A 15,715-nucleotide genomic window follows, 5' to 3' on the forward strand; every position below is an offset into this window, starting at 1 on the left:
ATGGCACACTTTGATTGTTATATTGTCTACCTTATGTATCTAGATAAATCGCTTGTGCATTTCATATTTACAATAATTTTTACATTAAACTGAAATGTAGCAACTGTTATAGGACAGAGGAAGTATAAATTTATGTGAGATAAATAAAAATAAAATAGTGAGAACTGCTCAAATACCTGGAATCTCCTTTATTGATTTGATTCATGATGATATTTTCTCTTTTAACTTGATGCAGCTTAAAACATCCTGGTTTTTACCAAAAAAAACTTTCTTGAAATAATATTTTACTTGACAGATGATCTTTATTTTCAAGAGTATCTAAATAATAAAGAAAAAATCTTTCTATAAAATATTATTTAATGATTTTCTTTCCATTTTATGTTTGATGTAAATAAAATTCGTTTTCGCACTTTAAATGGATTTATTTTTATTATTTCTCTACCGGTTTCGCTATTTGTTGGCATCATCAGGAGAATACGTCAATGGTTACAAAAGTATCTTACTTATTAGTAATTATATTTACTACTAGAATTTTGTAAAATTATTGTTAATTATAATTTTTTTAGGTTAATCCTCTCTAATCATAATTTTACAAAAAAGAAATGCCCAGTAACTTCTTTAGTAAGATGCTTTTGACGTATTCTCCTGATGATGGTATAACAAATAGCGAAACCGGTAGAGAAAAATAAAAATAAAAAATCCATTTAAAGTGCGAAAACGAATTTTATTTACATTTCTATAAAATAATTGAGGGAAAAATCAATGTTAACCCACAAATCTTTCAGAGAATTTTAACGAGATGATAAAAGTGTCCCTAAATATATTTTACAAAATCTTTGGATATCGTTTCACAACTTTAATTCAAAAAAACATTTCAGTTTATTCAAAGATCTTGGTCTGTAATTGGAAGTAAAAGGAATAATAAAAAAAAAAGTTGACCTACCGGATCGGGTTCGGTCTCTTTTCGAGAAATTCGCCTCAAAAAGAAGAAGAAAAATCGTACGAGGTGTGTTTCCAGCATGTATATGACGAATTAATTAGCTGCAGGACGGTCTCGGTTCGAATCGAAAACTCTTTTTCGACGATCGTTGCGGTTGTCCTCCCGAAAAAAAGAACATAAAGAATAAAAATAAAATAAATTAAAACGAACTAAACGGATTGAGACGTTCCGATGAAAAATTTCGGGAATTTCGTCGGCGTCGCCGTCGTTAATCGACCGTTTGTTTCGGTTTTTGTAGATTTCTGTTAAAAACTAACCCGAAATTTAAAAGTTCGTGGGATTATTTCGTATTAACTTAATAATTTTATCATTACTTACCTAAATGAGACTGGTTATAGGATCCTAAATAATAAAAAAAATTTTTATTATTAATTATTAATAAATAAACTCAATTTAAAACAATGGCACAAATAAATAATTCCACAAATATTAAAATATAAAAAAAAATTACAAACTTCCGATATCATTAAATCTTTTAAGTTTCTCAGGAAACGGATCTTTATAAAGCACCGGATCCGCGCGAAATTCCACCGATTTTAACGGCATTCGTCCAAAAGCTTTCGCAAATCGATCGACGCATTTTGAACGTTCGATCATGTGTCCTAAATCGGCTGATAACATCTCGTTATTAACACATTCGGGGCATTTAAATTTTTTCCTCGGCGCCACCTAAAAAATGATTAAATAATAATTAAATCTAAAATTAATTTTAATGTTCTAACCTTAATGGGAGGTTTATTTGTAACATTAGCCACCAAAAAATTCATTGCGATATCCTCACAATTCATATGATCGTCAACCCAATCTTTAACTTCAGAAGGCATCGAAGTCGTGTATAAATAATGCCAATATTTATGTAAAAAAGCGGCTCCAGTTAACACCATCGATATTTCATTAGTCCATTCGGATTCGTATTTCCACGATAACGTGGTGTTATCCCAAATGTGAGTTCGCGATGGGTAACCTAAAAAAAAATTATAATCTAAATTAAATGTTGAATATAAAAATATGAATCTGGTTACAACTTTGGTGACGTCACCATCGTTTCGCACGCGGTTGGTTGAAATAAAAATCAATAAAAGGTGATGAGCGAGATGCCACGAGAAATCTTATGCGCTAGAAGAAGAGATTCGAACGATGCACGTTTGTGCTTTCTCGTAAACGTCACCAAAGCTTTTATAAAGGGGATTTTGAATTTTAACATTAATTATTGCAAAAATTAAACAATTTTAGGATCTGAAAATGTTTCCTCTTTCCTTCTATTTTTACATAGTTTAGAGATAGACAAGAAAAGCATTCGCGAGATTCAATAAAGAAGCTCGATAAATTGGAGAATTAATACACACGGATGTTAGGGATATTTTGTGTGAGTGAATTTAGGTTGGTAGTGTGGTGTGGAGGTCGAAGTGGTTCCCGCGTTCGAGTAGTTTCGAAGACGTCAGAAAAGAACAGGTTCGGATAGGATTGAGAGAGTAGTTTCTCAAAAACGAAAAGTTATTTTTCAAAACGGGTTGGTTCATTGGAAAGAAGACACTTTCATTAACATTTTGGGAAATTTTCAAACTCATATTCCAAGAAATCGATTTTATACGAATTTTTAAAACTTAATCGACAAAAATTGCAAAATTCGAAAAAATTGTCAATTACTTCAAAAATTTATTTCTCAAGAACTAAAAGTGATTTTTCAAAACGGCTTTTTGCATTAAAAAGAGGATACTTTAATTAATAATTACTAATATTTCCACAAGGATCCTTCAAGAAATTAATTTTATAGAGCATTTTGCAACTTATCGATGAAAATTGCAACATCATAAATTTTATCAAAACTTCAAATATTGTTTTCTCAAAAACTAAAAGTTATTTTTCAAAACGGGTTGGTTCATTGGAAAAAGGGCACTTTTATTAACATTTTGGGAAATTTTCATACTCATATTCCAAGAAATCGATTTTATACGAATTTTTAAAACTTAATCGGCGAAAATTACAAAATTCGAAAAAATTTTCATCATTTCAAAAATTTAATTCTCAAGAACTAAAAGTGATTTTTCAAAACGGCTTGTTGCATTAAAAAGAGGATACTTTAATTAATAATTGGTGATATTTCCGCAACGATCCTTTAAGAAATTAATTTTCTAGCGAATTTTGAAAATTATCGATGAAAATTGCAACATCACAAATTTTATCAAAAGTTTAAATATTGCTTTCTCAAAAACTAAAAGTTATTTTTCAAAACGGGTTGGTTCATTAGAAAGAAGTCGCGAAGTGATTCCCGCGTTCGAGAAGTTTTGATGACGTCAAAAAAGAACAGGTTCGGACAGGTTGAGAGGTGAATAAAAAGGGTTGGAGTTAAACTAAAACTGAAATACCTTTAATAATGTATTGTTGAGGAAATCAACGTGCAAATCCTTATAATATAATGATAGGATATTGTAATGGTGGTTATAGATTAGATTATGGAATTACTGAACTAATGAAATAATCAATGCTAGAGATGTGATATTTGATGAAAACTTCGTGGGATTTTAAGAGAATTCGTAATAATGAACAAATTGAAGAAATAGTTGTTACAAGGGAAAAAGTACATACAATAAAAAGGGATAATGTAAAAAACCTGATTGAATATGAAGATAATGAAACTACGACAGAGAAACGCACTAAATCTGGTCGACAAGTTAAAATACCTAAACACTTTTCAGATTACGAATTATACAACATTTATAGTTTAAATGTAAACGCTGAAGATCCTGAAACATTTCAAGAGGCTGTAAATGAACAAAAATGGCAATAGAAAACGAATTAAATTCATTAGAAAAACTAAAAACATGGGAAGAAAGAAAGCTATAGAAACAAAATAGATGGCACAAATAAAGCAAGATTAGTGGCCAGAGGATTTCAACAAAAAGATGAAGATATTTATAAATTTATATATGTCCCAGTGGCAAAAACAAGTACAATAAAAGTAATGTTAGATCATGCAATAAAAAAAGGATGGAATATCAGACAATTGGAGCATTCCTGAACAAAATACTCGAAAGGTGAAAATACTGAGGTTGAATGATAAATTAACGTCAAAATACCTGAAACTCCTCCAAAAGCATGGAATACAAAATTCAACGAAGTTGTTTTAAAGTACAAGTTGAAACGATGACTTTATGATTGTTGTTTATAAATTGATAAGAAAATATGGTTCTTAGTTTATGTTGATGATTTATTGATAATTGGAGAAGATATAAATATAGAAGAAATGGTAAATAAATTGAAATTAGTAAATGTGAAGACATATTTAGGAGTAAATATAGTGCATATAGATAAAAGTTTAAATATAAATCAAACAGATATGATTAACTTATATGATGTTTAAAAGGAACTAAGGATTTAGGCCTTAATTAATTATAAGTTAAATAGGACAAGCAATAACTTGATTGCTTATACTGATTCTAATTGGGCAACTGATAAATCAGATAGAATCAGATAGAAAACAGAAATTTGTAGCTTTATCAGCTGCAGAATCCGAATTCATGGAGAGATTATTTCAGCACAAGAAATAATTAGAAGATTTTGATGGAAAAGCAAATGGAGTTATGCACTGCGACAACAAAAGCACAATTTTTATGGCAAATTCGTTTGAAAATTCGCAGAGGTCTAAATATATTGATAACAGAAATTATTTTCTTAAAGAATTAATAAAAAATAAAACTATTAACATGCAATATGTACCTACTGTTGAAAATGTAGCAGACATCCTAACAAAACCTCTACCAAGACATTTATTTATTAAACATAGAACCAAAATCTTTTTAATATTAACAATTACAATCGTTAATTATATAATCCATAGTTAATATAAAAAGATGTCGGAATGAAAAAGTATCCGAATGATTCTAGTTGTTGGTCTAGTGTTAGTTCTACTTTTAGTTCAATAAAAATATACAATAATCTAGCGCTGCATAACGAATAAAACTAGAACTAACAGTAACTACAAAGCTGCGAAAAGCCGGATATTCGGCATCCTCTTCGGCTGGATATCCGGCATATCTATCCGGCCATTATGGTTATAATTTCTGGTGAATTTTTGAAGTGAACCCTATATTGCCACATTATTGCGATATTTGAATAAAAATGAAATTAATAAGAAAGCTGGTAAGATATGTCAACTTATGTGGATTCAAGATACAAAATGAATTTTTTTGATGCTGATTTAACTAACGAAGCAACTCTAAAAAGAGGATACTTTAATTAATAATTGGCGATATTTCCACAAGGATCCTTTAAGAAATGAATTTTATAACGAATTTTGAGAATTATCGAAAATTTTATCAAAACTTAAAACATTGTTTTCTCAAAAACTAAAAGTTATTTTTCAAAACGGGTTGGTTCATTGGAAAGAGGACACTTTTATTAACACTTTGGGAAATTTTAATCCTCATATTCCAAGAAATCGATTTTATACGAATTTTCAAATCTTAATCGGCGAAAATTGCAAAATTCGAAAAAATTGTCGATTACTTTAAAAATTTATTTCTCAAGAACTAAAAGTGATTTTTCAAAACTGCTTTTTGCATTAAAAAGAGGATACATTAATTAATAATGGGTGATATTTCCACAAGGATCCTTCAAGAAATGAATTTTATAGCAAATTTTGAAAATTATCGATGAAAATTGCAACATCGAAAATTTTTTCTAAACTTCAAATATTATTTTCTCAAAAACTAACACATAGCGACAGTTCTGTTAGTAATCAATGTGATGATGAATTACAAGCGAAGAGAAGAAAACTAGACGAAACTGCAACAAGAGATTTTATCATATTAGGATTGTTATAATGAGGTTGCTAATGATAAATAAAGTTGCATTCAATGAACTTGATTATTATCTGCACTGTCCAACACCTAAAAGAAATACTAATTCCTGTTCCACCACTAATATATATACAGGGTGTCAGATAAAAAACGCCCCAAGCTGTAACTCTGTCGTTTACATTCCGATTTTCCAACGCCATCTTCAATTTTAAGCAATAATCAATTTTTGATTTTCAAATTGCTCGGTATGTTTTGTATGTAATTGAGCGGGAGCGTCAAGGAAAACTCGGTTTTAACGTGGCATGTTTTATTATTGGGCCACGAATTGTTTATAAAATATACGAAGGAAACCTTTGCGCTAATCGCTATTGTTGAAAGAAGCTTTGTCAGATATTTTGGATGATATCTGTTATTGGGTTAAATAATATTTATTTTCAACACACAGAGCTCCCGCTCATAATGCGCAGTTAGTGAGCCGAATTTCCTGGTAGCTGGCCTATACACGCATGGTCCAACGCGATGGCCAGCAAGATCACCCATTTATCTATTTTGAACTTCTTTTTATGGGGATATATCAAGAAAGGCGTATATACTATTTAGAATTGAACTAAATTGAAATGGAAAATTGCTGTAAATGATGCTTTTGATATTTACAGCAACATCCCTAACTATTCTAAATGCAATTAAATGCATTACTGAACTTTGTGAACAATGTGTGCATCAAAATGGTAGCAACTTTGAACAATTCTTCATGTAATATAGCAGTACAAATATTATAGTATTTTTAAAATTCTGTTTATTCCGGTATCCTAGCAACGCGATCACTTAATTTATCATATACGCCATCTATCAATAATTTATCAAGTCATTTAATAATAATATTAAATATTAATAAAAAATGTGAAATAATTCTAACTTTTGTGTAAAACAAATATAAATTAAATAGTTTTAAATAGTCAGAAATATTTTTTTTAAATTTTTAGTTCTAATTTACAGGAAACTGTAAATTTAACTTCTTCTACGACATTAAAAAAGTTTATTTTTAACTTTATTTTAAAACAATAAGAATTAGACCTGTCAAACCCTATATTTTTGTAATCAGAAAAAAATAACGAATTTAATAAGCAAATAATCAGTGGTTATTACCATTTAAAACAACGAAAATTGTCATATCTCAAAATCTAAAACAGAAAAATTTTTTTTGACTACGTCGTCAAATTCGCTGTAAAAAAGTGTCCATATAATGTCATAGTTATAATACTCCACCTATAATAGTAACCAAGATAATTGCATTTGCTGGTTTTATGATATTTTCAATTTTGGCCTTTAGGGGAAAAACAAAAGACGATAGCGCTTTAAGGCTTTTAGCATTAGCAGTTTCTCGAAAAACGAGATCATGACATGTAAGCTACTTTTCTTCTAACTCTTATTGTTTCCCACATAGCCTATTACAATGCAACAAACTCTTCTACAAGCTTTAACAAGCTCTTTAAGCATAAATAATTAAAACATTAAAAAGATAAATTAATTTGTACCGATTAATCTATCAGGAAATTCTCGCCAAACTTCATAACCAAACTCCAATTCATCAGCTGTCAACATAACAATATCATCATCAATGCTTAAAACGGCTTCAGTTTGGATTTCTTCATAAGGATAAAATCGATTTGAAAGTTTATTCGCTCGCGTTTGAATGATTTTCAGCGGTTTTTGTATTTGAGGGAATGATGACACTAAAATTAAAACATCCATGATTATTAAAAATTATTAAAAATAAGTACTAACAAGATGGTGGAGATTTTCTTTGATTATTCCAAACAACGATAACCTTCATCAAACTAGGAACTTTAGCCAACTTCTCAATGAGCACAAACAAACTTTGAACTCGATCATAAGTCAAAATAACCGCCGTAAATCCTTCGTTCCTCGGCGCTGTTATCGGCAAAAACAAAGGATTCGTTAACTTCTCTTCAGGTGACATATTCCAATCGTCATAAACTCGCCCCCATTGGGGATAAACCCGGTCTTGAATCACATCCAAAACCGTCCCAACAATCTCTTTAATCCCCTTAAAATAACTCCGATACAAAAAAAGAACTTGTTTCCTCATTCTTAATCGCCTCTCCTCGGAAATATTCGCCAAAACATCCATTAACCCCCGAATATGTTCCTCCATTATAAAAACGGCGGCTCGTTTCCAATCAATTACGTTATGAAACGGCATCACAACTCCGTCTTCGACTATAACGGGAACACAACCCGCAGCCATCGCTTCTAAAAGCACCAATTGTCCCATTCGTTCGCCACGAAAAACCAAACAAAATTTGCTTTTTTGTAAAATTTGTGGATAACGATATTTGTGTTGAGTTTCAACGTCGCAACGGCGAGTATAATTTTTATCTTCTCTGCATTCGTCTAAAATGAGAAGATCGTTGGAATGGAGTAGTTGAAGATCTTGAAGTTCTTGAGCGAAATATGGATCAATCGATATTTGAGTTGAAAGAACTAACCAGTCCCTGAAAATAAAATATTTTTAGAATTAATGGAAAAATTCAAAAATCATCAAGTAAAACCAATGTAGTTTTCCATTGGTTAGGATAGACCCCAAATTCCAGAGAACAATTAATAATATGACACAAATATGGAACAATAACAAGGCAACACAACAACAACATTTTTACACTAATACCATCACACCTTTCATTTTTAGAGGAAAGTACAGCTTACTAGAAATTACAATTATAGAATTGTATATAAGATCTGCATCACCAAGGCTGTTATTTTGAGAGGATAGGAAAAAATTGTTAATGGAATCAGCACCGCCAATGTTACTAGGAATGCCACTAGTTTTATTTTTACAAACTCCCAAAGACTTAAAGTCACCCCATAGTTTTTTTGAATTATTATGCCTAAATGCGTGAGATAAAAAGGCTTTCTTTTTACGTTGGAGTGCAATATTGGTGAAGTTACGTAGTTATTTGTAGTAAGTAAAATCAGAAGGTGAGTTAGAGAATTTAAATTTATTGTATTTCTCAATCTCATAAGAAATTTAATGTTGTCCGTAACACAAGGGAATTTAAAAAAAAAGATTAATAATAAGATAATTAAAAAAATCAACTTTATCGTTAATATTCGGCAGGTGCAAAAATTCCTGCCAACGAAGTGCCCTCAGCTGATCCAGAAAAATTTCAAAGTTAAAGTTTCTGAAGTCTCTATAAGTAATGCTTTTAATTATAGAACGATGTAAATCAAAAGACAACAAAGATAAGTGAGTGATCAGCATGTTATGTTTTAGAATTATATTAATTTTAGATTATATTAACAATATTAATATAATTCGTGAGGAATGTAATAATATTTCATCCGAATTGTGGTCGCAGTGCGTAAAACACGTGAAAAATGTCGAAGATTTGTATCGATATCTCTTAGGATTTCAGAGATACAGGCTGTTTTTCAGAAAAGGGCATTTGAAAATCTGAAAAGTTTCTAAGTTGTATATTTCAAAGAAGACTTAAACGAGATATATATTTTTGTAAAGGAAATTTTATGTTCTCGTCGAATTTGCAAAAATATATAGGGGGTGTTCCATTTAAAAAAAACATATTTATGTCAATAACTACTAAAATATTGCTTTGAGGGAAACCTAACATATTCCATCGAATTCTACATAAAAAGTTGCTTTGGAAATGTTTTAGGAAGATTTATCAATAAGAAAAAAGTTATGACTACTTTTCGAAAAACACCCTGTATTTCTGAAATCGTAAGAGATATCGATATGAGGTTTTCGCCATTAAGTTTCTTATAAAAATCAAGCCTCAGACACTGATATCATTTTTCCTCTATCTCTTATAAAAAGAGGAATTTCCCTTTAAAAGTGTCCAATTTGGCCCACCCTGTATGTACAGCGTTTTATTATTAGTGTTGACGATTCTTCTGATGACAACAAATTAGAATGCACGAAAAGTGACAACTATTATGACACTGATGAAGAATCTTGAATTAACGACAATCGCCGGTTAAAAATGTTAAATGATTCATATTTAAATAAAATAAAAAAATTACTGCCACTACTATTTCTGAGAGTCATAAAAACCACCAGAAAAATCGGAGACTATATATATATATAATTCATGTTGCGAGTCATAAAGGTATATAAAATGTAGGTATTTAAATAAAATAACTTCTTTCTCGCTATAAAAAATTAATATATTCAGAACTGATTTCGGCTAATAAGCCATCATCAGCTGAATTGTCAGATAAAATAAAAACTTAAACATAAATTAAATCGACTGTCAGTTCATTCGTCTTTGTGGTGTAGTTTTCTTGTTATTTTATCATTTTTACATAAAATTTTTAATTTATGTTTAAGTTTTTATTTTATCTTTGACGATGCCTTATTAGCCGAAACCGGTTCTGAATATATTATTTTTTTATAGCGAGAAAGAAGTTATTTTATTTAAATACCTAAATTTTATATATATTATGTATAGTTGTCACACCCGATTCAAAAAAAGGAGCATCTACATTTAAAATCACAAAGTCAATCAATGTGTTGTGATAATTTGTTGAAGGCTAAACTGTTTAATAGTAGAAATGAACCGACTGGTATAACAGTCATTCATATCTAAGCCATTAATGTTAAAATTCCCATGCAGACAAGTTGCAAATGTCTCTCAAGACGGTTAAACCTGAATGATTCTAGTTCTAGGTCTTGTGTTAGTTCTAGTGATAGTGGTAGTGTAAAACTAGAACTAACACTACACCTAGATCTAGAAAGTATCGGGTTTAATATAATCTTCGTCTGAAGACGACTTTGTCTGCTCCATGCCTAACATTTGAGAAATTCACAATAGTTTAAATGTAAATTAACCTTTACTCAAAGTGGAATGAATCGAGTGTTATAGCAGCAATTTTTAAATCTATAATGATGAGACAGAAAGATATCACTCAACAGAAGAATAGTTTCAGTAAGTAGTTTTCAGCCAGTAGTATTGTAATGTCCAAGCACTTAGTAGTGTTTTTGCAGCAGTATATAGTCTTCTGAAAGTATTAAATAGTCTTTGCCAACAATATCTAGCTTTCTTCAAGCAATTAGTAGTCTTTCCAACAATATTTAGCATTCATTAGTAGTCTTAGAAGCAGTATTCCGTCTGTCCAAGTAGGTCAAAATCTTGAACAGCAGTGTTTAGCGTTCTGGAAGCAATAGGTATTACTTTGAAAACAGTATCTAGTCAGTAAGTGGTCTTTTTCTGCAATATCTAGCATTTTAAAAGCAGTAGGTAACTTTTTGAAATAGTATTTCCTCTTTCCAAGCAGTTTTCGGTCTTTTACTAGCAGTATTTAATCTTCTGATAGCAATCATTACTCTTTTGCCAACAGTATCTAGCATTCAGGAACCAATAAGTTAAAGAGGAGGGTAGGGCATGGCTAACCCAACCCGGAATTTACAACCCACCCTCTGCTCCATGCCCAACCCGAAACTCAAAGTGGAATTTCTACATAAAATTCTGAAATAGATCAGTAAATTAGGTGGATCCTGGGTGACAAAGAATCGAGTGTTGTAGCAGCAATTTTTAAATCTGTAATGGAAGGGACACAGAAAGATATCACTCAACAGAAGAACAATTTGAGTAAATAGTCTTCAACCAGTAGTATTGTAATCTCCAAGCACTTAGTAGTGTTTTGGCAGCAGTATATAGTCTTCTGAAAGTATTAAATAGTCTTTGCCAACAATATTTAGCATTCTCAAAGTAGTTAATAGTCTTTTGGAAACAGTATCTTGTCATTCCAAGCAGATCATAGTTTCTCCCATCAGTATTTAGTCTTCTCCAAGCAGGTCGTAATCTTTTCTAGTAGTATATAGCGCTCTGAAAGCAGTAAGTAGTCTTATGGAAGTAGTATCTCGTCTTTCCAATCAGTTTGTAGTTATTTGTTAGCACTATCTAGTCTTCTCCAAGCAGATTGTAATTTTTTCCACCAGTATCTAGCATTTTGGAAGCAGTAGGTACCTTTTTAGAGAGCATATCTTTTCTCTCCAAGTAGTTATTAGTCTATTCCAGTAGTATTTAGCATTCTGACAGCATTAGGTAGCTTTTTGGAAAGCATATCTCTTCTTTCTAAGCAGTTATTAGTCTTTTCCAGCAGTATCTAACATTGTGGAAGCAGTAGGTTGCTTTTTGGAAAGCATATCTCTTTTGTAAACAATTATTACAGTCTTTGGAAGCAATAAGTAGTCTTGGAAGCAGTATTCTAAACAGTTATTAGTCTTTTCCAGCAGTATCTAACATTGTGGAAGCAGTAGGTAGCTTTTTGGAAAGCAGATATCTCTTGTAAACAATTATTATAGTCTTTTGAAACAATAAGTAGTCTTGGGAGCAGTATACTAAGCAGTTATTAGTCTTTTCCAGCAGTATCTAACATTGTGGAAGCAGTAGGTAGCTTTTTGGAAAGCATATCTCTTTTGTAAACAATTATTACAGACTTTGGAAGCAATAAGTAGTCTTGGAAGCAGTATTCTAAGCAGTTATTAGTCTTTTCCAGCAGTATCTAACATTGTGGAAGCAGTAGGTAGCTTTTTGGAAAGCATATCTCTTTTGTAAACAATTATTACAGTCTTTGGAAGCAATAAGTAGTCTTGGAAGCAATATTCTAAGCAGTTATTAGTCTTTTCCAGCAGTATCTAACATTGTGGAAGCAGTAGGTAGCTTTTTGGAAAGCATATCTCTTCTTTCTAAGCAGTTATTAGTCTTTTCCAGCAGTAGCTAACATTGTGGAAGCAGTAGTTAGCTTTTTGGAAAGTATATCTCTTTTGTAAACAATTATTACAGTCTTTGGAAGCAATAAGTAGTCTTGGAAGCAGTATTCTAAGCAGTTATTAGTCTTTTCCAGCAGTATCTAACATTGTGGAAGCAGTAGGTAGCTTTTTGGAAAGCATATCTCGTTTCCAAACAATTATTAAACCCTTTGAAAGCAATAAGTAGTCTTGGAAGCAGTATTCCGCCTGTCCAAGTAGCTCAAAACCTTTAACATTATACAATATGCTAGATATTAAAATATTTTAAAATTATACAATATCTAGCATTTTAAAAGCAGTAAGTAGCTTTCTAAAATAGTCTCCTCTTTCCAAGCAGTTTTTAGTCTTTTACTACTAATATTTAATCTTCTGATAGCAATAATTTAGTCTTTTGCCAACAGTATCTAGCATCAGGTATAGATTTTAGTCTATCTTTACTTTATAGACAATAAACAACGACATTTTAACATGAAAATCTAAAAAACAACCGTATTTCACCCGAAAATATGCGTTTTAACCAAATGTCGTGTAAAAATACATAATAATTAGGTTAGCATGGTCTTTGGAAACTTTAAAGTGATTTTTTGGTATTTAATTAAATTTAAAGCAAATTAAACATTATGAAATAAATAAAATTAATTTACCTTTGATTATGAACATTTTTGATTTCACCCAATTTAGCAAAAGGGCTAAATACTGGTAAAGAGACATCAAATCCATATCGAAAGGTGTAACTATCAAAATCAGCACCTGCAATTAAAGCTTTTCCAGTATTAATCTCGAGAGTAGTTGAAAAATCAGGAAAAACTCCAGCTAACATATTAAAAATGAGGTGATTTACCCCATTTCCCCAACTAAAACATAATAATAATAAAATTAACCTCACTTTTATTTTTTTTATTTATTTTTAACTTACTGTGATAATGTGGCTAAAACTTTCGATGTTAAATTAACTCTTAATCTCTCCTGGCTTAAAGTATCAATAGCAGGAACGAATAAACAAGCCTCATAAGGATTAGCAGTGTAATATTTTGACTCAACTATAGTTTCAAGTATTGTAAAATACTCTTTCGACATTGTTTCGGTGACAGGAATTCCTTTCTCATCAGTATATTTCTTCAAAGGATACACATAAACCGTGATTCTATCATGACCAGTCATTCCACATTTATAGATATTAAAACAATCCCAAAAGGTACACTTCGAATTCGTCGGGGCCGCTTCATCTTGCCCATTGGTTATTATCACTTCAGGGGCTGATTTTAAATTGTACAGATTCACCTTTTTATATTTCGTCGTCCCATCTGGAAAGTCGATAAATTGTAATGAGATTGTAATAAAGGAAATAAGAAGGATTATAAAGAAGAAAATGAAAAATTTTTTGTAGAGGGTGAAATCGTGGGATGAGATTTTTAAGGGTTTTGATTTAATTGGAATGGTCATTATGATTACATTTTATAATTTAGAGGTTCAAATTGGGGGTTTTTATGGATTTTAATGAGTTTTTTTATAAGGATAAGTAAATGACGTTTGACGTCACTTTTTGAGGTTATGTTAGGTTAGGTTTAGATTTTATTTATTTAATTATTTTTTTAATGCGTAATTAATTAATTTTGATAATTTAATATGTTTTAAATTAATTATTGTATATAAATTTATTATTATTATTATTAATTTATTTTTAGTTGTATAAATAAGTTTTGATGTATTGTTGGTTGCGGCTTAACCCCACTTTTGTTTAAAATAATTATTTTAAATTAATTCCTTTTAATGTTTAATTGCAAAATATTAATAATAATAATTAATTGTAGTTAAAATGGTTTTATTAATTGTTGTATATAACTTTATTATTACGGGTTAATTTATTTTTAGTTGTATAAAAGAGTTTGATGTATTGTTGGTTGCGGCTTAACCCCATTTTTTTTAAATAATTATTTTAAATTAATTTATTTTAATGTTTAATTGCAAAATAATAACAAAAAATTGTAGTTAAAATGTTTTTATGTTTTTATTTTTATTAGTAATTATTAATTAATTACAATTTGTTTTTTTATAAGGAAAAGTAAATGACGTTTAACGTCACTTGTTGAGGTTGTGTTAGGTTAGGCTTAGATTTTATTTATTTAATTATTTTTTTAATGCGTAATTAATTAATTTTGATAATTTAATATGTTTTAAATTAATTATTTTATATAAATTTATTATTATTATTATTAATTTATTATTATTATTATTAATTTATTTTTAGTTGTATAAATAAGTTTGATGTATTGTTGGTTGCGGCTTAACACCACTTTTTTTAAATAATTATTTTAAATTAATTTATTTTAATGTTTAATTGCAAAATATTAATAATAATAATTAATTGTAGTTAAAATGATTTTATTAATTATTGTATATAACTTTATTATTACGGGTTAATTTATTTTTAGTTGTATAAAAGAGTTTGATGTATTGTTGGTTGCGGCTTAACCTCACTTTTTTTTTTAAATAATTAATTTAAATTAATTCATTTTAATGTTTAATTGCAAAATATTAATAATAATAATTGTAGTTAAAATGGTTTTATTAATTATTGTATATAAGTTTATTATTACGGGTTAATTTATTTTTAGTTGTACAAAAGAGTTTGATGTATTGTTGGTTGCGGCTTAACCCTTTTTTTTTAATTAATTATTTTAAATTAATTTATTTTAATGTTTAATCGCAAAATAATAACAAAAAATTGTAGTTAAAATGTTTTTATGTTTTTATTTTTATTAGTAATTATTAATTAATTACAATTTGTTTTTTTATAAGGAAAAGTAAATGACGTTTGACGTCACTTTTTGAGGTTGTGTTAGAGGATTAGATTTTATTTATTTAATTATTTTTTTAATGCGTAATTAATTAATTTTGATAATTTAATATGTTTTAAATTAATTATTGTATATAAATTTATTATTATTATTATTAATTTATTTTTAGTTGTATAAGAGTTTGATGTATTGTTGGTTGCGGCTTAACCCCACTTTTTTTAAATAATTATTTTAAATTAATTTATTTTAATGTTTAATTGCAAAATATTAATAATAATAATTAATTGTAGTTAAAACGGTTTTATTAATTATTGTATATAACTTT

The 15,715-nt window shown here is 29.3% G+C and overlaps 1 protein-coding gene across 2 annotated transcripts in view; it reads right to left on the bottom strand.

The window, feature by feature from the left end:
• Positions 1 to 1,392: 1,392 nt before the first annotated feature.
• Positions 1,393 to 15,715, bottom strand: part of LOC111419426 (exostosin glycosyltransferase sotv) — a 48,361-nt gene continuing 34,038 nt past the window's right edge. The window contains exons 4-9 of one of the 2 annotated variants that reach the window (XM_023052226.2): positions 13,509 to 13,896; positions 13,237 to 13,446; positions 7,585 to 8,315; positions 7,335 to 7,532; positions 1,723 to 1,964; positions 1,393 to 1,669 (exon numbers count right to left, since the gene is read on the bottom strand). In XM_023052226.2, coding sequence (XP_022907994.2) covers positions 1,448 to 1,669; positions 1,723 to 1,964; positions 7,335 to 7,532; positions 7,585 to 8,315; positions 13,237 to 13,446; positions 13,509 to 13,896 — 1,991 coding nt within the window. In that variant the 3' untranslated portion in view covers positions 1,393 to 1,447. Of the gene's footprint in view, positions 1,670 to 1,722; positions 1,965 to 7,334; positions 7,533 to 7,584; positions 8,316 to 13,236; positions 13,447 to 13,508; positions 14,143 to 15,715 lie in introns of those variants that run through there. The other variant, XM_023052224.2, reaches the window with a different exon arrangement.

The sequence above is a fragment of the Onthophagus taurus genome, chromosome 3 (assembly GCF_036711975.1).
Source record: "Onthophagus taurus isolate NC chromosome 3, IU_Otau_3.0, whole genome shotgun sequence".
NCBI lineage: Eukaryota > Metazoa > Arthropoda > Insecta > Coleoptera > Scarabaeidae > Onthophagus > Onthophagus taurus.